Raw genomic sequence first — 24,586 nt, 5'->3', positions numbered from 1 at the left:
TTTTTTAGAAGTTGTCTGACAAGTGATTTTCCAGATCAGATTTCAGGAATCAACACCCCGGCTAGAAGAACACAACTGAGGCTGGGCTGGGCTGGAGCTAGGATATGGAGAGAGGAGGAGAGGTGTGTGAGAGGAAGGCTAAGATGGGCTATAGCAGCAGATGGGATCCAGGCAGAATAGTTCAGGGCCCTTCTTACTCTTGCGTGAAACTGGACAGCATTTAGGGTTTTATTGTTGTGAACAGACACCATGACCAAGGCCACTCAAGACATTTCTTTGAGGCTGGCTTACAGGTTTAGCCCATTATCATCAAGGAGGGAGCATGGCAGCATCCAGGCAGGCATGGTGCAGGCAGAGCTGAGAGTTCTACATTTTCATCTAGCAGATGAAGGCTGCTGGCAGAATGCTAGGCAACTAGGATGAGGGTCTTAAGCCCACATCCACAAGGCCACACCTACTGCAACAAGGCCACACCTCCTAATAGTGTCATTCCCGGGCCAAGCATATAAAAACCATCATAGCATTTAAAATAATATTTACTATCCTGCACATTGGTCATTTATATTTTTAAAGCTGTTTATCACTATCCTTGGTGCATAGGAGAACTGCACGTCTGCTTGTGAGACATCGGTATACTTTGGTGTGAAAACTCACATGCAGACCATGTGTTTCCTGTTTGACCTGCTGTGGCCAGCACTTAGACTGTGTGTTCTATTACACGAATAGAATGAAAGAATGAAGATGTAACCAGGCATAGGTAAGATTCTTAGGTCCCTTTGCCACACATTAGAGAACATGCTAACTCCAGCCGTACCTTGCCCATTCCCTGAACCCCAGCAACCTTTAATGAAAGCTCTGGACATCTGACAAAGTGAGGCTCTGCTACTCATCAGTCCTATGACCCTGAGCATCTAAGCTGCCCATCTGGCCCTCCACTCCTCAGTAACTAGGCCTTGATGGAATAGAGGTGAGGATGCTGGAGCTTGCTGACGTGTGTCTTAGTTTGTGTTCCCTGGAGTTCAAACTCTCCTTTTGGAGGTGACCATAAGACATAGTCTCAACTGCCATGCATCTCTCTAGAAGGCGATCCCGAGAAACACCAGCAGCTTTATGGAGACCTGGAAAGGAAAGAGGAGACAACAGTCAAAGCTGCCTGCTGAGGGAGGTGTGCACTGTGGTCACTGGCTCAGCTTGGTGGGAGCTGGGGCTCTTGGAGACGCAGTACTGAGCATGCTTCTTAATCATCCCGCCCAAACCAAAGGAATGTGGGCGTTTATCTGCCCACACCCACCCCTGTGGACTTGGAACCTGTAAGTATGTTACTGTGCATTGTGCAGTTCAAATCTTGATTTCTGTGCCCCCATATCTACTTGCAATCCTTATTCTAAGTATCTCCTGTCTCAATGTTGTGTAACTATTGCTCCTGAATTATTCCCTGGTTTGTCAATAAAAGCTGATCTGCCAATAATTGAGCAGGGGAGAGAACAGGGCAGGACTTCCTTCCCTACCTTCCAGGGAATGGGGCAGGGGAGAAAGGAAATGTGAATTAGCCTCAAGGAGAGAATCCAGGAGAGAAAACAGGGAAGCAGCTAGAGAGAGAGAACCATACAATGTGAGCATTTCAGGGATTCCAGCTAGGACTAGGCAGAGTAGCTTAGAGAAGTGAACTGGAGTGATATTGCTCAGTTGTTCTGCCCTTAAGGTTTGATAAATAACTATAACAGTCCAGCCTCATTTCTTTGGGAGGTAGCTAGGTAAGAAGAAAAGTATACCAAGCTACTCCAAAGACTGTTGATGTGGAATGTGGAGTTTTCACTGCCAAGGCCTGGCCTGGGAACAAGGCCAGAAAGCTCCAACAGCAGCTCCAGTGATACACACAGCCCTGTGCGTGCACACACACACACACACACACACACACACACACACACACACACCCCACACACACACCACACACACAATACACACACACACACCACACACACAATACACACACACACAACACACACACCCATACACACCACACACACACACACACACCACACACACACACACACCACACACACACACACACACACATACACACCTCACACACACAGGGCATGCACACACACATATACACAGCATACATAAAAACCTCTCTAGGGCTATACACAATTACCTCCCTTCATGTACATATAACACACATATGCACACAAATGCACAAAGGCACACACTCAACACATGCACATACAAACACATACATATAGTCTCTCACACTGAACTACTAATAAGAGTTCTTAATGAAGTATTATTTTCTTATGTCGCGCGCCCAACATCTCGCCAGCAAGAACGACGCACGGACACCAGGATCCTTCTGCAGCAAAGCGTTTATTACATCTTGAAGAGGAGAGAGCAAGCCCCAGAATGGCACTGCTTATATACACCCTAATGTGGCGTGTCCACGCCTGATTGGTTGCTTACCCATGATCTCACAGGCACGCCCCGGAGTGGGCAAAGACCTGGCACGAAGGCACTCTTGCACATGCGCACAGTTAACTTCCTGAAAGGGGGTCCGGCTAGCGCAGCGAAGGCTGGCGCCATCTTGTAATGGCGGAGGCTATCCTGGCCTTCCACGTGGGGCGCAGTGGAATCCAGCGCCATCTAGTGGTGGCGAATGTTATTGCGGCCCTCTACATCTCACCCTTATAATTTATAATTTTTTTTATAGCAGTCATGATCACCCTATTGCGTGCAATGAGGAAACCTCAGCGATGTGCAAGGGCTGATCAAAGGATCACTGAGTCTCTCTCATCCCAGTGCAATGGATCCACAGATCCATGGGGTGCAGGAGCAGAGAACTCAGATACAGAGAGAGTCCTGAGCAAGATAACCAAATTCCAGGGGAGGCCCCTAGTACAATGGCCACAAGTGCTTGAGTGATAACGGCCTTGTCACGTTTCTGTTGAGATCTGAGTTTGCAAACCAACCATAGTATGAACACTGATCCACAGCATAGGGCTGCACCAAACAGAGCCACTCCCGATAAGTGATGGGCACCTCATTTGGTCCTCCTCAGCTGTTACCACCAAGGGCCGTAGTCAAGCCGCTCCTATAATAAAATTTAGAATTCCCAATTGTTAGTAACTACTCCAGAAAGTTCACCCACTGTACTTGTCTAACAATAGATTGGGGGAGGATAACTCCAGACACTGCAGACACAATGTCTGCAGCAGTAATGGCTGCTACAATAGCAGCGAAAGTGTCAAGGTCTTTTCCAGGACAGTTCAGGATCAGTCATTTTTCTCTGGAACAACCAGCAGACAATGGAACCATTTCTGAGATCTGTATAACCAGGACAGAGTTCCCCAGTCCACTGTAGCTTTACGCAGGTAGCATTCCTGTAAAGCTACAGTCTGTAAAATGACCAGTTAAGGCAGGAAGAGTCACCAGGGAAAATGAAGGGGGCAACAACGGCTGGAGTCCAGTCTTCCCCAGCAAGCAGCAGTGTACAGAGGGACAGAGAGCAGGCCATAGTGGGACAGGACACACGCAGCGGTAACACTGACTGCAGCAACGGCAAAATCTCTGTGATGACAAAGGATGAAGGGGAATCTTCTATCTTCCTCTCAGGGCAGAGGAATGACTCCAAGGACCCGAACCAGGAGAGCTGAATCTTTATGCAACCAGGATCAGCAAGTCTCAGCAACCACTCAGGCAGCTGGCACACTCTTGTAGCATCCTGTAGAAAAAACACAAACATTCCCTCTTCCCCATATAAAATATCTGGACAGGATCATGTCAATAAGTGGATCTCTCTATTTCACCTAGGCAGAAGTACGCCTAGTTGTAGGGTGCCATAAACTTTGGCATCCAAAACTTTAAAATTGAAATAAAAGGAGCATTATTTAGCCTACAGGGATAACTCCCCCTATTTATTTATTAAGATATAGTAAAGATATTATTTATTAAGGTAAGTACTCGAGGATTAAATTGAGGACACTGAGCATTTGCATTTATAAATTGACTTGTATACCAAATTATTGTCTCCAGCATAATTGTATTGGATATATAAAGAATGAGATTTTTTTCACTAATTGTTCTTATGTAAGGACTATAATCTGTCTGGTATCTTGTCCTCCCTTGCTAAAGAGCCCAGGCAATCCAGTTTGAGTTCTTAAATGTCCTATAAAGGAACAGTATTTAGTGCTTTTAACCACTAAGCCATTTCTCTAGCACCTCACAAACTTTATTTACCTAAACATAAGCATTAATTAGAAATGTCGAATCTTGTAAATATTTTCCAGATTCAGTCTTACTAGAAATCCCTGAGCTGGCAGGGTGAGGCTGGGAGTTGAAAGTAAGCATATGGAGTCTTCCTCTTTTCGTGAGGGTGTGTTATCAACTCCATTACCATTTTTAAAGAGCTGGGTCTATGGTTTTGTTTAGTTGTCTGAGCCAGAGCACTGAAAGGATAGTGAGTTGTCAGACAATTTACACTGAAATCATCACTCACTGATTTCATGTAGAAAACTTGCCTCTAGTAAAGCATTAAGTAATTGAAATCAATTGTAAACCACAAGCCACACATTGGCTATCAGTATGTGAACTGAAAGCTTGATTTTTTTTAACATTATAAAAACAGTGGCTAAAGCCCGGAATTTAATAATCTGTGTTGAAGCAATAGAAACTCAAGAGAACAAACAAGTGATCCAGTCATACATGTAGCCTTTTCATTAGATGAACCACCTATAAATACAGTAAGCGCATTTCCTATGGGTTGTATGCACAAATATACAGGAAGTACAAAAGCATGTAAAGAGTAAAAATTATCAATTTTGTCTGAAAAATTTGTATATGTAATAGGCCAAATATCAGTATTTTGTAATAACCAATTAACTGTTGTTTGGAATAAGATATGTTTTATCAGGTTTCTTTTCAAAATACTTCCATGACTCCAGTCTACAACTCTGTACTAACACAGCTGAAGCTTTATCTCCAATGTGCATAACAAAGACCTAAGTCCTCTGGTAGGGTGAGGTACTTAGCCAATAAACATATCTTTAGAAGCTTAAAATTAGCTTCAAATATTCTTTTTTTTTTTTTTTGCTTCAAATATTCTTATCTGGAGTAGTGTAACAGCTACTCCCCAAATAACAAGGCTCATTTTGAGAGCAAAGGTTTGTAGTAAAAATTTCCATATACATTGAAAGATTTAAGTTCTAACTTCTTACACTGAAGAAGCAACAAAATTACCTAATATAAGGCTGTTAGCAATCCTCTAAATCTATCCTGAAATGGCAGTTGGAGTAAGTAAACTGGCTGTAATGTTCTCACAAGTTCCAAAACCTCATCAATCCTTTGTAAATCTTGTAACAATCTCTACCTGTTTGATTTTTCCTTAATTAAAAATAAGTTTGAGTTAGTCAATGTAACACTGGCAATCCTTAATCACAATTTTTAAGTTCTCTTTGTAACACCAGAACACAGCCACAACTTTGGAAGGTCACCTGAGTTCTGAGTATGTGACTAGGCAGCTGTCCTTAGGGCAGTGGAAATTAGCATAAAAATACCGATAGCTTTAGGGCAAACCACAACTTTGGAAAGCAAAACTCGCTAGGCAACTGTTCTTGGGGCAGTGGAATTAGCATTAAAATACAGATACAAAGTTTGACTGCCAGTTCTTATATATGAACACAGGATGGTGCAGTCTCCAATACCTCAACAAAGAGACAATGTCCTAAATTCTTTTAGAAGCCTGGTTTCTAGAATAAGAGTTCCATAAAAATATTATCTCAATTTAGACCTGTTTCCCTAGGTTGGCCCATGTCACATGTTATCTAGAATGACTCCATCCAGATTACCAGCTTTATGTCGACTTTCTGTTACCAATATTATACCCTTTTAACCGTATCCAATAACTTGAAAGCCAATGGTCCATAACCAAGGCAAGTAGAGCATATTTATACATTTAAAACCAATGAGAAACAAAATTGAAGTGGCTACACATATCTTTAATATTTAGACCAAACACCATTTTTACCTTTTTAGCTATGATTTTAAGAGAAGCACCTTGTCACCTGTTGAGTCAAATAATAAGTCAGGGATCTCTCTAAGAGAAACAGCTCTCAACTCTTGTACCAAAGAAGTTGAGAAGCTGCTGGCCCCTTTAAGATTAGCTCGTGCAGACGCTTAGCCTCTGGGCAGCTTCTCCAGCTAACCTAAACTCCTGGCTGCAGGTGTAGGGCTCTAAAGGCCTGATTGAAACTGTTTTTTATTCATTTGTTCCTTTTTGAAACGAGTTAAAACCAAGTCAAGGTGTGAACGACCAGCAGATAAAGTTTTTACATTTTTTCTTTTGAACATGAAACATAAAACATTTAAACAACGAGAAACAAGAACCACAGACATAAACTGACAGACATGGGGACATCCTGGTGCACCAGGGACAGACAATAGACAAAGAGGGAAGAAACCAGATGGTGTTCATGGTGTCTATCCACTCGAGTGGAGTCGATATGGACGATGGATTGTCTCAATTCCTGAACTAGTCCATCAACATGTTGAAACCCAATTCTTGTAAGATACTGAGATATATTATCTGAGCAGCACGACTGACATTCACAAATGGTATGGAAGTGAAACACAGTCCTGAGTATTTTTACTCACAACCCAATTACATTAACTCCATCAAGCTGTGCATGGGCATTGAGATGTCCTTTTGTTTGATTCTTCTGAATAAATTTTCAGGCGGTCTGCCTCTATCAAGTCTAATTAGTATGACTCTGCAAAGCTTATAGAGCCTAATCACGCCTTTTACCAGCACAAAGACAAAATTTTTTCTCCCAAAATACTGTGTTCCTTTTATCTCCTTTTCTTTTCTTTTTTTCTTTTGAGACCTTTTCTCCCTCCGACATACTTTCTTGTTGCTCTGCAAGGACCCTCTGACCTGTTCTAACGGCTGTAACGGCTTCCCACACAAAGAAAAAAATAAACAAAATTACCAGCCTTGTCCACGAAGGATCTATAACTTTCGGTTTCTTCACAGTGGCTCTCCACCTAGGCCCATATCTTTCTTCTTCATAGCGAGCTGCCTCATCTTCTAAATCCTCTTCCTCAGAGGGGCTAAGCTTGTCTGTTTCTGAACTATCAAGCCCAAAGCCTCTAACTCCTTTACCGGATAAAGGCTTTTCCTTTTTGGGGCTTTCTCCTCCTTTCCCTGTTTCTCTCCCGGGGCATCCTTTCCCCTATCTCTCGCTTCCTCCGATCTGAAGTCCTTGGAAGGGCCTTTTTTCTTATGTGCACCTTTTCTCTTTGAGCTCTTTAATCTTTCATCCCGCTCTGTTTCTGACATGCTGTATCAAGACCAAACATGCCTCTCAGAGCTTACCTCTCGACCTGCAGTTCTGGACCCTCTCCACGAGTGGAGGCTCTCCTCGGCGCCGGCGATGGTGTGGCATTTGTCCTGGGTTTCGGCACCAAATATCGCGCGCCCAACGTCTCACCAGCAAGAACGACGCGCAGACACCAGGATCCTTCTGCAGCAAAGCGTTTATTACATCTTGAAGAGGAGAGAGCGAGCCCCAGAATGGCGCTGCTTATATACACCCTAATGTGGCGTGTCCACGCCTGATTGGTTGCTTACCCATGATCTCACAGGCACGCCCCGGAGTGGGCAAAGACCTGGCACGAAGGCACTCTTGCACATGCGCACAGTTAACTTCCTGAAAGGGGGTCCGGCTAGCGCAGCGAAGGCTGGCGCCATCTTGTAATGGCGGAGGCTATCCTGGCCTTCCACGTGGGGCGCAGTGGAATCCAGCGCCATCTAGTGGTGGCGAATGTTATTGCGGCCCTCTACATTCTTATATTAATATTATCATATCAATATAATTAAGGAATTGTATTATCTCCTTAGTATTATTGTTATTCCCAATCCTCTCAAGAAACATGAAACCTTCTCTCCACCTGCAGACCAACATGTCCCACAGCAGACAGTGACGAGTAGTCCTAGGCTTGTTTTAAAAATGACTCAGGCATCTGTATCGCAGCTTCAGGGTCCCACAGATCCGCATTTCTCCACTCTCTGTACGTTCACCACCCCAATTCTAAACAGACTTTAAGGTGTGTTCAGAGCAGGAAAAGGGACATTCAGTACCCCCTAATATCCATTACGCTACAAAGCAGCTTGCTCTTGGGTGCATTCCAATGAAATCAAACGTGCTTTAAATTTGGCCTAAAATTGTAGTAGTGGCCTTACTCTCACCCTGCAGGATTAACAGGGCAATGGACCTTGTTTACAGGACTGATGCTGCACACTTGACTTCACAGCAACTGTGACCTCATGGGCAAGATCAAGTCAAAGGAAAGTCTCAGCATGGGTGGAGGAGGGGCCTACAAGTTCCCACCCCTTAGCTGAGAGGTTATTGGCAGTTGAAGACCCCTGGGAAAGAGAAAGCCAATTCTCTTCAGGAATGTGATCCTAAAAGTCTATCCGTGCCCTACAGTAGGTGGGCACCACACCTCTGCATGTACAACCAGAACTGAGCAGACTGAGTGGGTTTAAGAAAAACTACATGAGAGGAAAACTGGGGCAGGTATCGGTGAGGAATTGGAGGGAAGGGAATGTGGGTGGCTTTTCAAAAATACATACATACATACATACATACATACATACATACATACATACATACATTCAATTCTCAAACAATAAAGAGAAATTGAGACCTAGGGAAGGTTCTTTTTTGTGTGTGATTGGCAAATATTCTATTCCAAAGGCAATTGTTTACTAACAAGTGTACAAAACTCACCTGTAGAAATTGTGGATTAGAAGCTGTGCCAAGAACCTTACCCAGTAACATCCAAAGGACTGAACTATTACATGTGCAGATTAGAGCCTAAAAACCAGATTTCTGGTCAGATTTCTAGATTCCTATTTCCCAGAACAAAGAATTGGACCTGGGACATAATGGATGGTATAGTAGAAAATACAGATAATCTATTAAGAAATAAAATTCTACTGAATGTGGATGTGGGCCAGAGAGTCAAAAGGTTAAAAGTGCTAATGGCCTTGTGCCAGGAGGTGGTAGGTCATTTACATAGACCTCCTTGAAGGTCATTTACATAGACTTCCTTCTCAACATTCATGTTTTCTTTTCAAGTACCCAGAAAAAATTTTCTCCAACTCCTCATCTTAAAAAAAAAACAAAAAAAACCCACAACAAACCTTTTACATGTAATTTATTTTTTATTTAAGTTTTCCTTTATTCTGGAGACATTCATATATGTGTATAATGAAACATGATCATATCGAACTCCTCTACCTATGCCTTCCAACTCCATCCATCTATACCACCAACACATCCCAAAGGGCCTCTACATTATCTACAGCGCTTTCAAAGCGTGCTTTTAAAAATAAATAAATAAATAAATAAATAAATAAATAAATAAATAAATAAATAAATCTGTGCTATTCCCTCTCACTACACTAGGTTGATTCCGATGTTGCACCAGATTTGGTGCTGGAGAGAGTTAGTGCTGACTCATGATTGAGTAGCCAAGGCAGGTAACTCACATGAGTATGCATGTCACAAAGTTTCAAGGTGTGGCGGTAGCCTGGGGTTAGACAGGGAGAGTGGGGCATAGGTCTTTGACCTACTCAGGGCTGGTACAAGGTCCCGTGTACTGCAATAAAGAGTCTGCAGCCACTCTGGGGCTCAGGGCACTGGTGTTATAATTTGAATCTGAAATACCCAATAGGCTCATGATTGAACACTTGGTCTTCAGCTTGTGGTACTGTATTGAAGGAAATGGATTTGTTTGGACATGGGACCTGGCTGATAACAGTAGGTCATGAATCACCAGCCTTCAGAGACTATACCTGATTTCACCTCCAGACCAGGTCTCGGCTTCCATGCAGACTATATTAACTATATCACCTCACATTCCCATTTCATGCCTTCCCCACAATGATAGACTACAATCGTGTCAAGTAAGTCCTTCTTCCCTTGGGCTACTTCTGTCAGGCTTTTGGTAGCAACCATGTGAAACCTAAACCATATGGAGCTCCAGTGAGCATCCCTGTGCACATATATGTTCAGGCACCTGTTTCCATGGTGGCGAACACAGCCCCCCGTGAGCCTGTAAGATCGTGTAAAAATGTGGGTCTGTTTCTCATACAAACTGGCAAACTATCTTCCACACAACTGCACCATTCTTTATTCCCACCAGGAATGTACGAAGGGCCCAATAACTCCACACCCGTTCTCATCAAATAAAGCTTGATACCCTGACTCTGAGAGCATTTGGAGCCACAGATTCTTAAGACATGGTGTTTCAGCAGGGAAATGACTTATTGGGGATGGTCATGGATGAGATGGTGGCATCACAGTCTCCTCTGTGTCTGTGTCTGGTGTGACTCTCTCTGTCTCTGTCTCTCTCTCTGTTTCTGTCTCTCTGTCTCTCCTCAACCCCTCTCTCTTACTTAACTTTCAGATACCATGAGGTGCCCAACCTCCTCCCTCACCTGCTCCTAGCTAAGACACAGTGCCTTTGCACAGGCCCAATAGCAAAGGATCCAGCTGCCTTAATTGCCTTAATTGACCTAACTGTCAACCTGACATAGCCTGCAGTCATCTGACAGGACAGCCTCGGTTGAAGAATTGCCTAAATCATGTCTGAGGGGATTGTCTTGATTTGGAATTGATTCAGGAGGGCCTAACCCACTGGGCGGTCATCTTAGACAGTTGGCCCTGGACTATATAAGCCAGCTAGGCACTGTCCTATGATTCTGCCTGAGTTCCTTCTTTTATTTCTGTCAATTATGGACTGTGACCTAAAAGTGTAAGATATAATAGCCTTTTACTCTTCAAGCTGGTTTTGGTCATAGTGTTCATTGCACTGATAGTAAGGAACCAGGGCACCAGCCCACTATTGACCGAAGTCTCTGAAACCTGGAGCCACAGTAAGCTTTTTCTCATCTCAAGTACTTCGTCACCCTGTGTAAGAGGACTAACAGGCACTCAGACACCTCACAGTTGTCCTGGGGACCTCAGGAGTCATCACCCTTCCCGGCCTTTCACTGTCCTTGTGATCAAACCACTGCTGGTCCCTCTTCCTTCAGTCCATTTTTGCTCCCCATTGCCTGGTCCATATGCTCTCCTGATCTACATATTGTATCTGTTTGCAAACAACTCTACTTCAAAAAAAGATCTCTCTCTCTCTCTCTCTCTCTCTCTCTCTCTCTCTCTTTCTCTCTCCTTCCCTCCCTCCCTCTCGCTCTCCCTCCCCTTCCCCCTCCTGTCCCACTCCTTTTCCCCTTCCCCTCCCCCTCTCCTCCTAGGTACTTCATTGACAGTTCTGATCCACCTCCTTCAGGAAGGCTCTCTACCCACTCTGTCTAGCCCTTCCTCCTTTGCTTCCATGGCCCAGGTTCCCGAGCCCAAGTCTTGGCAGTTGCTGTCAAGGATGAAGATACATTCCTGAAGGCTGCCCAGGGTCATGAGGATGACATGGTCAAATATATTCATGTGAATGCTACCCTTAAGAAATCAAACATTTGCCAGATCATTTGCCTGGCCAAAGAGAGGGCCATGGCCAGTGTTCGGTCTTAGTCCTCAATTCCCTACTCACCCTCAAACACTGGACCCCCACAGAACCAGCCTCTTCATCCATTCTCTGTTCACAACCACCCAAATAGTTATTTTGGATGAGAACAGACATTGTAGGGGACTCACATGTTTGATGTTGGTGCTGTCATTGAAAATCTTCACATAAAGCTTTGGATGTTGAAATGGAATGTGGATATCAGCATGTGGCAGAGATGGCTCCATTTATCTAATGAGGCAGCCAAAGAAATGAGTGAGGACAGTGTCTTTCCCTGCCCCCCACTGGTGTCCCTTGCCTATGGATACTCTTGATACCTATGGATACTCACCCAGTCAGGGTTTCAGAAAACTAAGAAGATCACATCTTTCAGCACCTCAGCAGCTGACATGAACATAGACCATTGTGGGTCATAGAGAGTATGGGGAAAGATTGAGAGAATGGATGGGGTCCACCAGCCATGGGTCTGCATTTTCCCTCCAAACTCAAAACAACTGGAAGCGAATGAAAAACTGAGGAAGCAGTAAGGGGGAACAAAATAGGAGGGTCCAGACGAGGCAACAAGTAAGACAAAAGCACAGCCTGACCTGGTACATCACGCTCTAGCATGCCTTCACATGGGTACTACATAGGCTAACATGTTCACTGTACTTAAGCCAATAACAACACTCTATAGGCTTTTACAAGGACCTATTGCCCATCTGACTACCCTAATAATCTCTTACATCTCCTTATATAAATGTGGAAAACATTGTGAATACACAAGAACTAACATGACATGACCCAGACTCAACACACATGATTTGCCGTGCCGTGACACTACATGTCATGGCATGGTCCAGAGATGGTCTGAGAGATCTCGGTGTACCCCAGAAACAGACTTCTGATAAGATATGAAAAGCATCTCATTAGTTTATTGTCAGTGTGTACATCTGTAATCTATAATTAGGAAGTTGCAACAGGAGAATCGGGAGTTTAAGGCCAGCCTGGGCTCAGTAACAAGACCCTGCCACTTAAGAAAAGTTCATCTCTATGACATATGTGGCCCAAGTATGACCATACTGGGCCACTGATATCAACTTGATTTACTTAAAGTTCTCCCCTAAACAATACTCTGGAAAGGTCTGTCAGTTCTCAGAGGAACCCTGTGTCCCACACTTTAAAGCAAGCCCCCAAACAGAAGCCAGGTGTAACAAACAAGAGAAAAAAAAGACAAAACAAACACCTGCTCAAATAGCACCTGACATGCTTAAATGTCAAGGTTGCCAGCCTAGCCAGGATGTGCCATTTTATATGGTTCCCAGTACAACACATAACAGGTATATAAGAGGCCCATATGTATAAGTAAACGTGATCTTACAGCAGGTATGGCCACACAGAAGAATTGACTGAATTATGCTCCAGACAAGCTAAACGACCAGAGGTAAGTGGGTGATATTCAGGTGTGACAGATTCAGGGGCATAACCAGCATGGCCACTCCTTCCTTCTCTTAGGGCACATGAACAGCTGGAAGGAGGATAAACATTTCAGAGGTGGACAAGCAGGGGCTGGTGTGGTGTCGAACTGGAGCAAAGAGTTTAGTAAAGATGGGTTGCAAGATTGAAACGAACACATGCCACAGCCCTACCCATCCCCACAAAATTTTTGGCAGTTCTCTCCGGCACCTCTTCATGCTCCATTACTGAGCCTTGCCAGAGCTCCCACCTAGAATCCCCGCTATACAACCATGTAGTCTCAGTTACCACAGCTAAAAAGTAATGCCAATTGGAATCCAAAACAACATATTAGCCTAGGTTCTCCGTTATCTCATCTTCCCAATAAAGAGTCTGAGTCTGGGGAAGGCAGGCATTTGCCCATCATTTCCGATAAGGCACGCATGGGATTGGGAACCCCATGGCCTGAGTTCTCCACCCAACTGTTTTGTGTTCCTCCACGTAACAGCACCTGGAAGACTGCTCGTGTGAAGACTGGGCACACCATCAACTTTTATGGGTATCTGCAGATTTGGCAATACCAAGGAGGCACAGTTTGAGAATGGAAATCAATTGGGCCATTCATAGCATAAAGCCCTAAAGATAGTTTCCCTGACAGCTTAGTCACATCCCTTATGCCCTCCTCTGATTAAGGAACCTGAACAAAAAGAACAGTTACCTCCAGGTTCACTTAATGAATCAACCTGGCTGAGCTAAGGGATGCCCAGGAAGCTGAGACAACATGACTTCTGGGTGTCTGTGATCCAGAAGCGTTTGCATCAGTAGACAGAATCAGGATGTCCTACCCTTCAGTGTGGGTGGCACCGTCCACCCCACAGAGGATTCCCATAGAATAATAGAGAGAGGAAGGGAAATTTTGCTCTGACTTCCTGAGCTGAGACATCCACCTTTTCCTACCACCAAACCACCATAAGTTCAGGTCCTTGAGGCACTGGAATCCAACATTACATGTAAGCCTTCACACACCCCTGGATCCTCATACCTTTGTTCTGAGACTGAGTTGATCACGTCCAAGATCTCTTACAGATAGTACACCGAGGGACCCCTTGGTCTATAAAAGTACATAAGCCAGCTCCCATGATGCAATATAATATACCTCTCTGTCTTTCCTCTTCTCTATTCTATCTATGTGCAAAGACATGTATGAGTATGTGTACATGAGTATATGTACATAATCATGTGCTGTTTATAATGTTTTCATATAAAACACTGCACAGATGACCTTGATCACCAGGTTGCAATGGAGTCAGAGATTTCCTGTTTCCTATTACATTACTATGCTCTTGTATGTTTAGATACATTTATGTACACGAATGTAAGAGGACATACCATGATGCAGTGGGAACAACAGTTAGGTGATACATATCTTAGTGTGCAGTAAGCTTTGTCATGTAGGTTTGCGTGTCAGTAGAGTCTGAGGTCTGCACAGTAAGATAAATTTCTCAGAATGTTTCCTTGTCACTATTTGATGTATGGCTCCATGTGAGTGTGTGTGTAAGTGTACATGTGCGCTCAGGTATGTACATGTGTGTATGTGAGAAAGTATGTATGTATGTGCATGAATATGCAGTTGAGACAATGTGTGTGTGTGTGCATGTGTGTGCATGTTTGTGAGTGTGTGTAAATCATTGGTTCCTTTCCTCTGGACAAGCCTAAGACAATGTCCCAGGTGGACTAGCAGGTCTCTCCTACAGGCTCTAAAAAGGACATAGCCTCTGAAGTGAAGCTGTGTCTGAACTTTGTAAGGGTGAAAGGAATAGCCTTCCCTTATTATTGTCTGAGTTTCGCATGTTCATCCAGGCCCAGGGGACAAGGTATTCTGACTTCCTACGACCTTCTGCACATCTACACAACCTCCAGTTCCTCCCCTGGGCAAAGGGCCACACACCAGAGACTTGCCAGCTTTGGCAGGTTCCAGGGGAACAGAAGTGACCTCTATGTCTCCATTAGGGTGGCAGCTCCCACCTACCAGCACTGGCTACCGACCACCCTCAAAGAGTGACACAAAGAGTGTCACAGATTCACTTCAGAGGCTATGCCCTTTTTAGAGCCTGTAGGAGGGACCTGCTAGTCCCCCTGGGACACTGTCTTAGGCTTGTCCAGAGGAAAGGAACCAATGATTTGCTGCCCTTACTGAGGCCATTGCAAATGGCTAGACCACCTAAGTGGGAGGGCAGATGTAAATCAAGGTCCAAAGGGTAAAGGGTGGGATCAAGGAAGGTTCATCAGAGGGTGAATGGAGAGCTTGTATCCAGGTAGCAAGATAGGGCTCACCGACTTTCTTAGGGAAGAAAGCATAAGGAGGAAGTGGCCCAGGGAGGGGCATTGGGAAGTCCACCTGCAGCTCTGCTGTTGCCCAGCTCTGCCCCTCCTATGTGCAGTTAGGGAGAAAGATCAAAGGTCAATACTAGAAAACCATAGGACAGAGATAAGCTTACATTAAAATAATATAAGGTAAAATAAAAATAAAAAGGTCCCGGACCTCCTGCCAGGAAGCCTGAAGTCCAGCAGCAGACACTGAGGAACTGGCAGGGGTCTTCCCTCTGTATATCCCACCCTGAGAACTCCTCAGTGTCTTCCGGTGTGAGGAAGATAGTTGTAAATGCCAGCACAAACTAGGGGTGGGAGCACAGAGAGGTGAGGAGGAAAGGCACGCCCAAGATCATTAACTAACCCACCCCATTCCTCTGAGCCTCATTTCTGGCCCCTCAAAAGCCCATCCACTCTAACCTCTCACCCATTTCAGTGTCACACTTACCATGCTCACAGGGCACACAAGCCATGTGGCAGGGATCTGAGGGCAAACACAGGGGTGGTGATAGTTCTCACAGGCAGCATAGACCTGGATCAGAACGTGAGCCAGGAGCCAGAAGGCTGAACCAACAGCAGGAACTGTCATGGGGATGCCACCTCAGGCCCCAGTCCCAGCTCTGCTGTGTCATCCTGCTCCGAACATAAACAGAGCATGAAATTCCAAGCCAAAGAAAAGGATAAGGACCTGCAGAGACTCTAAACATTGAAGACAATGAAGCCTGGCAACAGACCAAGGAGGGAGGAGACATAATGAAACTCAGGGAAGAGGCCATAAGAGGAGGAGGAGGAGAAAGAAGAGGAAGAGGAATAGGAGGAGGAAGAGGAGGGGGGAGGAGGAGTGGGAGGAGGATAAAGAGGAGGCAAGGGGAGGAGGGGGATACGGAGCACTAAGATGAGAGAAAAAATAGGGGAGAGGAGGGAGGAGGAAGGGATGATCTGATCAGAATCAAGACCTCCCTAAATTACACAGAAGTTACTAGGGGTGCAGTTATTCAGAAACAATCATCTCGGTGGTTGCCTGGCTCTCTGCTCCTCCATGACTGGGCAGCTGACTTCCTCTCCTGCCTGGACTAGGACAGGCCAGCCCTACCACCTCCAGCCTGGCATTTTCTCTCAGGAATAACGAGCCAGTACAACTTTCCCCCTCTTCCCCTGGAATTCATTTATCCCTGATTCCTGCCGAGACTGGGGCAGAGCTAGCCTGGTACAGAGAGGAAACAGAAAAGTCTTACTCAGCTTGTACACCTGGACCTCGGGGTTGGATCCTCTCCTGTGAGCACAGGTGACTCTAAGTTATGTTTCCAGCACCCCTGCCCCATCCAAGGACATGGTACACTAAGTAAAAGGGTGACTTGGGAATCTGTAAGCTTGGAGATCAGAGTCTGTCCAACCTGGTCCCCAAACATCTCCCAAGCTCTTGTCCAAACAGGCTAGGGAGACAGCAAGCACTCTTTCTCAGTACAATATTAGAAGGCTGTGGGATTGGAGACCCTGCCCACCAGATGCCCAGTCTGCCTTCCAGCAGCCCAGGATCTCAGCACAGACAAGACTTTCAAGAGTAGAAACGATGCATGTTCCCTAATTGGGGTTTTCAGGTTCAAGACCAGGGATGGAGAGTGCAGCTTGAAGAACAGAGCTGAAGTCAGGTTGGGTTAAAGCTGGGAAGTGCAGGGAAGGGGAGAGGCACTGGTAAGTGTGGTCTGAGAAGGGTCCTGAACAGATGGGGTCCAGGCAGGGGAAGGAGTCCCTTCTTTTTCTTAAACGGAACCTGAATGGAATGTTAAAATATATACACAGCCATGACTTCTATTTTTACAGAGGCCCAGGAAAGAGACAAGGACATCCAAGGACAGTGGACAGAGGAAGAAAATATGAGGCTTTTGGCAATCAGGGTGGGTAAGAGACCCAGGACAATGGAGGGTAAGAAATACTGTGAAAAAATAACAAGAAAACAAAAAGGGGGGGAGAAGGGGGAAAAGAAGGGAGAGGACTGAGCTAGGAAGACATGGAGGAGAAAAATGAGTGGTTAGAGTTCCAGCCTGCTTGCTAAATCATAAGGAAGTGGCCAACGTCTCAGTTGCACAAAAATCCCCAGCCCCTGGGCCAGCTGGCTTCTGGAACTGTATTAGCCTTCAGGAGTGTCCATCGAATCCCTAGTAGTGACCCTACACAGCTCCACCACCAGCCACCTGCCACCTTCTCTCAGTAGCAGTGTCTGCCCACAGCCTCCTGACTCCTCCTCTGGAGCCCTTTTGTCCTTGGCTCCTGGCCTGGAGGATGCTATGAGCAGCCAAGCTGAGTTGGGCCAGCTAGTATCTCTTAGGCCCAGCGTCCTTCTCCCAGACTGAGAAAATGGTTACGATATAGGCACGGGGCAAGCTGTGTTAAGAGAAGAGATAATTCGTTGTCATAACCCATGGGCACCCGGTCTTTAAGATTGGATACTTCTTTATGGGAGGTGGGGAAAGACTGGGGACATGGACAAAGGTGATTCACCTAACTGACACACCTTCCAATGACAAGGTGCAGCAGATAAAAGAATTTATGGCTTTATGAGCCAGGAGACCAAGTTTAGGTCGAGCTTGACCTTAGAGTGTCTTTCAAGCTAGAGAAAGGCATGCACCACTTCTGGGTGCAGAGCTGAGGCTCTGTGATGCCCCTATCCACAGCAGCTCGACCTGGGAGAGTTCATGGTTTGCCAAGATGTGAGCCAGCTTCAGCTACAGTGTCAGACTATTCAGTTGGTTCTAGAGTACAGCCAACAACCATGGCCTTTATATATGGGGTACTTCCAGGGCCTCTTTGGGAACAGCTCTGAGGAAGGTACCTGACCCCGGGCATTGGTAGTTCCAATCAATAACCACACAGCTTTCATGGAGCATCTATTCCTCCCTTGGCAGGATACCCTTACTTACTCCTTGTGAAAGACGTCTCATCCTTGCTTGCAAGTTTCTCAAAGGCATCTCTAAACTGGTAAGACACTAAAAAGTTTGCCTTGTGTAACCATATATACGAGATTCTTTTTCCCTACAGTTTCTACAGAAACTTTTTTTCCTCAAAGTCCCAAACCACCATCCCATAAAGAATCGTGGTTATGGAGACGACCTAGTGAAGCGCTCAGACAGCCTCATTCTCTGAGCAAGAGTCAGGGACAACTTACTAAGACAATACTAAGGTGAACTGTTAATAAGGACAAAGACAGCATACAATGAGTTCCCTCGCTTGTATTACCTGGCTGTCTCACTCTGTGGCATTTCACAGAGTCTCCATGCATTTCCAGTCACCTCCGATAAACAAACAATGGAGTTGTTTGATCTAGCCTAGGACTAATGGGGAAATGTTCACCCACCTCCTGGGCTATGCCTGCACCCACCTCCTTTATTAGGTGAACAATTGGGGTGCACCCAGGAGGGACGCATGTATGGTTTATACAGGAAGATAATTACCTACCACACTGCCAAGCTCAATCCTTTTAACCTGTTGATATCTCTTTTACCAAATGATGGTTATTGTCTTTGATACATTGTAAGCCCCGAGAAACTGAGACAAAGCTTCTTCTAGCATTACCCCCGGCACAAATACTAACATTGGTTGAAAACAAATCCATCTACAACTTAGCATTGGGCTTTCATCACCCCTCATCTGGCCCTAGTGTCATGTTTTTATGTTTCTGACTCTTTCCATGGGTTCCAAGGTTTGAATTCCTGGAAGGGGCTCTTCAGCATAGATCTAACTTGTGTGTTTTTCTTGTAACCGCCCCCAACTGCAAGAAACAGCAAGATACCATGATCTCTCTTGCATCCTCTCTTACAAAAGCCATTTCCCACGGAGCAGCCATCTCAGCATAAGGCCTGTTTTGCTATCTAGAGCAGCGGCCACACAACCTCTCTGGTGCCCTGTCCACACTCTCACTTTTTATGTGTTACTCCCGCAGACAACAAAATTTGTTTAAACTTCCTTAGGACATCTACACTCACAAATCGGGCTCCACCCGTCATATAGTCATGCTCCCCCAGGAAGAGTACCTCACATGATTTCCCCCACAGACTCCAGACCCAAACTCTTCCTTTTTATAGAAGACTCAGCCTGCATTGCATCTCTGAGCACCACTGCAGGGCCCATGCTACCAGTAATCTAACAAGGAGGCACACTATCCCATACAATGCAGAGAAAGGTTGCCATATCAGAATCCCCGCCAACCTCTGCTTCCCTTCTACGGCTTCATGGTCCCCACCCTGATGATCCCTCTGGGTAGAGGACTCAGCCTTGGTTGCACGTCTCTGTACCTACTCTAGGAGCCACGTAACCACTGACATAGCAAGAAGGCACGTTATTCCATACCACATAGGGAAAGGTAGTCATGGCACTCCCCACCTCCATAGATATTGCACCCTCAAGCTATTCAGCCCGGTTGTGTTTTGTTCCCCCAGCCAAGACCATGCAATTTCTCCTCACCACTGTCCAATTTGGTAAACCGATGAGTTTTGGTAATGGGGCTTCCAAAGAGAGTATGGATGAAGGGTTACTTACAAGGAACAGGGAAGGCTCAAAAGCAGCTGTATCACCAGAAAACTCACATGAGCATAGCTGACGGTCCCCAAAACTGCAATCCTGGGGCTTTCCACACATCCGTAGGCAGCTACAGTACAGGAACCTTTATTTCAGCAGTTTGATTGGTCAGAGCATCTGCTCCAGTAATCAGTAATGGTTTGCTTTTTTTTTTTTTTAAGGTTTGGTCTTTTGCTGTGTATATTACAATGCTCAGTGTGGTCCCCAAGATCTGGTTGCCCCAGAGGCAAAAGAGTCTGCATGTAGACCCAAGTGGCTATGTGACCTTGCCCTCAAATTATTTCTGATTGGTAAATAAAGATGCTGATGGACAATAGCTGGGCAGAAGAAACATAGATAAGTTTTAGAGTTCCCAGGCCTGTGATGTCAAGAGAGACCACATAGGAGGAAAAAAGGTGAAGGAGGAGCACCATGGGTTAGGAGTCAAGAAAACACACCCTAAGGGCTGGCCAATTGGAGTCAAAAGAAGCCCAGGTGAAGCATAGTAAGTAACAACTCAGGGTTATTGACAGGAAAGTCGACTCTAATAGCATAGAGGGTAGATCTCTGCCCAGCTCTCGTGCTACTTAAGGCTTATTGTAAATATAAAGGTGATGTGTGTCTTATATCTGGGAACTAAATGGCCAAAGGCATGGTAGAAACCCAGGGTGGGTATTACAATTTTCTACAACATTAAAAAAAGATAATGTACAATCCTGCCGGATAGGGACCCTCCAGAATCTTCCAAATTCATGTTTCCCCTTTAAGTCTACAGGTGACTGTGTGTTTACCTCACCTCAATCATAAGCCCCTCATTTGAAAGAGGTGAGCAAAATTCCACACAGTTGTCAGGAGGATCAGACTCCAGTAGTGACACTCCAGGAAGCACTACCCACTGAGCGATCTTTCCAATCCAACATGTTCACTCCTGTTAGCCATGGCCATGCCATTTTATAAACGCCTTGCATTTTAATTAGACAGAGATGATTTTATAAACTAGCGTAACAGATTTGGGGTTGTTTTGTTATGCTTTATAGATTTTGCCTTTCTCACCGTGTCAGTTCCTGATAATGGCTGGCCGTGATAGACATTTATTGATTGCCTGGAATTCTTTTTTAAACATGTAAATTAGGTGTCATCTTTAATAAATTGTGAGATTGTTGCTGGGGAAAATGCTAAGTCAGTGAAGGGCTTGCAGCAAAACTGTGAGAAACTAAGTTCAATTCCCAGCACCAATGTGAACAAAAGATCTGGGTGGAGTGGCATATACCTGTAACCCTGAGAAGGCAGAGGCGGGAGAAGAAGATTCTTGAGGCTTGCTGACCAGCCAGTCTAGTGCATCGCTGAATTTCAAGTACCTTGAGAGACCAATTCAGAGTCCAAAAGCCTGGGATGGAAACACGGCAACAGGGCTGGTTTCTTCTAAGGCGTCTATCTAAGGTTACTATTGCTCAATTGAAACACCACGACCAAAGCAACTTCGGGAGGAAAAGGTTTATTTGGCTTACAAGTCCACATCACTGTTCATCATGGAAAGAGGTCTGGACAGGAACTCAAACAGGCAGGAGGCTGGAGGCAGGAGCTGATGCAGAGGCCATGAAGGGTTCTACTTACTGTCTTGCTCCTCATGGTTTGCTTAGCTTACTTTCACCAGCCCAAGGATGGAACCAACCACAACGGACTGGGCCCATCAATCACTAGTTAAGAAACTGCTATAGAGCTGAGTCTTAGGAAGGCATTTTCTCAACTTGGGTTCCCTTCTTTCATACAACTCTAGCTTGTGTCAAAGTGACATAAACTAGCCAGCCCAGCTTTTCTTCTGGTCTTGCTGACAGCCATCTTCCCCCTGTGTCCTCACATGGCCTTCCTTCTGTACCCCTGTCCATCTTTAATAGGCCATCTCATTTCCCTAGCTATCCCTAGAAATGGCCAATGGTGAGCCAAAAAAAAAAAAAAATCAAAAGAATTTTGCAATCTTCTTCCTTCTTTTCCATTTCTGCTCTATAACTACTCAGCCTAAAAGCAAACAGTGGTGCTCTCTGGTTCAAGAACTAAAGAAGTTCTGAAAGACCCCCGGAGAGGAGTCCCAAGCGCCCAATGACCGAGCCGAGTCCACTCGGATGCAATCAGCAAGAGGGTTTATTGGAACACACAGGTACCTGCGGGCACACAGTCTCTTCGGAGGACTTGCGCGCCCAGCAGCTCCAGCATGGGGCTTTTATAGGGTTTGGGGAAGCAGAAGCGGGCGTACAGAAGCAGATGCATAGTTACGGGGATTGGTGGATTCAAACGAGGCACATAGACATGTTCACATATGATTGGCTATTTCACATGATGAGGTAATGAGGTATAGCTACACACATTGGCAGGTTTGGGGCATCCTGGATGTTGGGGGCTGGGGGCTTATCTCTTCCTGCCAGGTGGCCTGTGAGTCAGATCCGGTACTCCTGGTCTGTTCTGCATTCCTTTCCTTTTATGGTCTGTTAGTTCTAGCGGCAGGGCAGGGCTGCCTGGACTTGCTTTTCACAGTGTTTAGTCCTGAGTCTGTGAACCCTGAAACACACTCTTCCAACTCCATATTTTTAAACCCCAAATCTGTATAATTTTCCCTTCAGTTCCACTCCCATGGGTCTTTCCCCAATAAAGACAGTGCTGTCATTGAGTCGCTCAATTCCTTGTCTGTCCTTCCCTCTCACTGACTATAGTTCTTCCCATAAGAAGCAAGGTTTCCTTCAGCGGTCTGGGCCAGAAGCCTGAGTGTTACATGGAGAGACCCATGTGATAGATGACATCCAAAGAAGAGAAAAATTCTCATCTAAGAAAACAGCAAACGGCTATTAAGAAGGTAAGTGTGGTAGAAATTTTAAATCCCAAACCGGGATTTCTACCTCACCTTCATTCAGTTCCCAGGTAAAAGAAACACCACTTTTATATTTACAATAAGCCTTAAACAGCTCAAAAGCTGGGCAGATATCCACTCTCTATGTTGTTAGAATCTAGGAAAGTCTCTAGCACCTCTAAATCATGTGATTGACGCCCTTGGGACTGCCTTAGGTTCTGTGCAGAATTATCCTATAGGTGTCCTCAGAAAGAGACTGCTGAAAGAGTCAATGTTGTCTGTGTATGACTTCCTGGACAGATGGAACACCTACACATGTGCATGCACGTATGCACACACGCATGCACAGACGTACAGACACGCACAGGTTCAAGTACATACATACATACATACATACATACATACACACACACATACATACATACACACACATACACATACACACACATACACATACACATACACACACACACACACACATACACATACACACACACACACACACACACACACACACACACACATCTACTTATTCAAGATAAGGAACTAGCCTGTGGTGTAGCATTTTTCTCCAAGAATGAAATCTCCCATCTTGGTGGGAGACTTATTAAGAAACAAGAGGTCCAAGGGGAGATGAAGAATGAAAAAAGTTTTGTCAGACACTTGACTTGCAAACTGTGGTTCATGACCCTTTTGAGAGTCAAGGGACCCTTCCACAGGGATTGCCCAAGACCGTCTGCACATCAGATGTTTACAATTCATAAGAGCGTCGAAATTACAGTTACAACGTAGCAATTATGTTTGGGGTCGCCATGACATATGGAACTGTCTTAAAGGGTCGCAGCACTAGGAAGGTTGAAAACACTGTTCTAAGGGGCGGGGAAACATCCTATCCTCTAGGGAACTTCATTAAGATCAAAAAATAAATATATATATATTTTTAAAAAATACAGAAATAACTGGGAAGCTTCAGGAAGTCAGTGAAACTGACCGAAATCACTAGACGCTTCCCTCCTGAAGCATACCTAAAGCAGCCAGGCCTGCTGGGACAGACTCAGACTAGCTGAGCTGCCTGGGAGGGGCTGAGCTCTCTGGTAGGTGCTCAGAGCAACTGGACTACCTGGAAAGGAGACCTCCCCAACCTGCTGGCTCACTGCACCCACACTCCTGCAAGGAACCCCATAAAGCTCATTGGCCATTACTTTGATCTGTTTCCCTGTCTGGTTTGTTCGTATTCCCAGGAATAGTGTCACGGTGTACACCGAGGACCAAAATGACAACTACACGGAAGTCCAACGCAATGAAACAGTAATTTTCTTTTATCAAGGTTACTAGCCAGAGTGTGTGTGAGGACTGCCTTACAGAAGCAGGGAGAGCGCAAAACAGTCCACCTGTCACAAAAGGGCAACAACACAAGACAGCTTCAACCCTGAGCTCACTCAGTCTCCTCCCCAAGAGCTGTTCGTTCCTTCTATAGAGCACTAGAGGGGGCTTCTAGAGTCTGGCAGGTGGGGCAGTGGTGTCACCCGCCTTTACTCCTAGCACTCAGGAGGCAGATTACAAAGCAAGTTTCAGGATACACAGAGAAACCCTGTCTAGAAAAAAACAAAAACAAAAAAACAAACATAAATGATTCTGGCTAGCTACATAGGAGGTCTGTTTGCCTATTGTTTCCCGTTGGCGGCAGAAACAAGCCTGGCTGTGTTCCTAAGAATTATGCAAGCAACTGTTACAGTCTGTGGAATGCAAGGACCCACTCTTCCCACCCATTGCCTCCCGACCTCAAGATCCTAGGCAGTAGCAAAGGGGAAGAGA

At 45.2% G+C, this 24,586-nt stretch overlaps 1 protein-coding gene and 1 long non-coding RNA gene across 3 annotated transcripts; one reads left to right on the top strand and one right to left on the bottom strand.

The window, feature by feature from the left end:
• Positions 1 to 3,099: 3,099 nt before the first annotated feature.
• LOC148004468 (uncharacterized) lies at positions 3,100 to 16,067 on the bottom strand. 2 transcript variants are annotated; one of them, XM_087559373.1, is made up of 4 exons: positions 15,830 to 16,008; positions 11,709 to 11,808; positions 7,367 to 7,514; positions 3,100 to 3,718 (listed from the first exon to the last, which is right to left on the bottom strand). In XM_087559373.1, the coding sequence occupies exons 2-4, from the start codon at positions 11,802 to 11,804 to the stop codon at positions 3,690 to 3,692; spliced, it is 273 nt and encodes a 90-aa protein (XP_087415499.1). In that variant the 5' UTR covers positions 11,805 to 11,808; positions 15,830 to 16,008; the 3' UTR covers positions 3,100 to 3,689. The 2 variants fall into 2 exon arrangements, with proteins under 2 accessions (XP_087415499.1, XP_087415498.1); XM_087559372.1 differs by lacking the exon at positions 11,709 to 11,808 and having other exon boundaries at positions 15,830 to 16,067.
• A 101-nt stretch (positions 16,068 to 16,168) lies between these two features.
• LOC148004467 (uncharacterized) lies at positions 16,169 to 21,094 on the top strand. The gene is made up of 4 exons (XR_015624442.1): positions 16,169 to 16,666; positions 17,203 to 17,276; positions 18,285 to 18,357; positions 20,115 to 21,094. It is a non-coding gene; the product is annotated as an uncharacterized LOC148004467 (long non-coding RNA).
• The last annotated feature ends 3,492 nt before the right edge of the window (positions 21,095 to 24,586 follow it).

The sequence above is a fragment of the Rattus norvegicus genome, chromosome 7 (genome assembly GCF_021556685.1).
Source record: "Rattus norvegicus strain SHRSP/BbbUtx chromosome 7, alternate assembly SHRSP_T2T, whole genome shotgun sequence".
Taxonomy (NCBI): Eukaryota; Metazoa; Chordata; class Mammalia; order Rodentia; family Muridae; genus Rattus; species Rattus norvegicus.
Note: the sequence above shows the minus strand (reverse complement) of the source record. Positions and strands in the feature narration are given on the sequence as shown.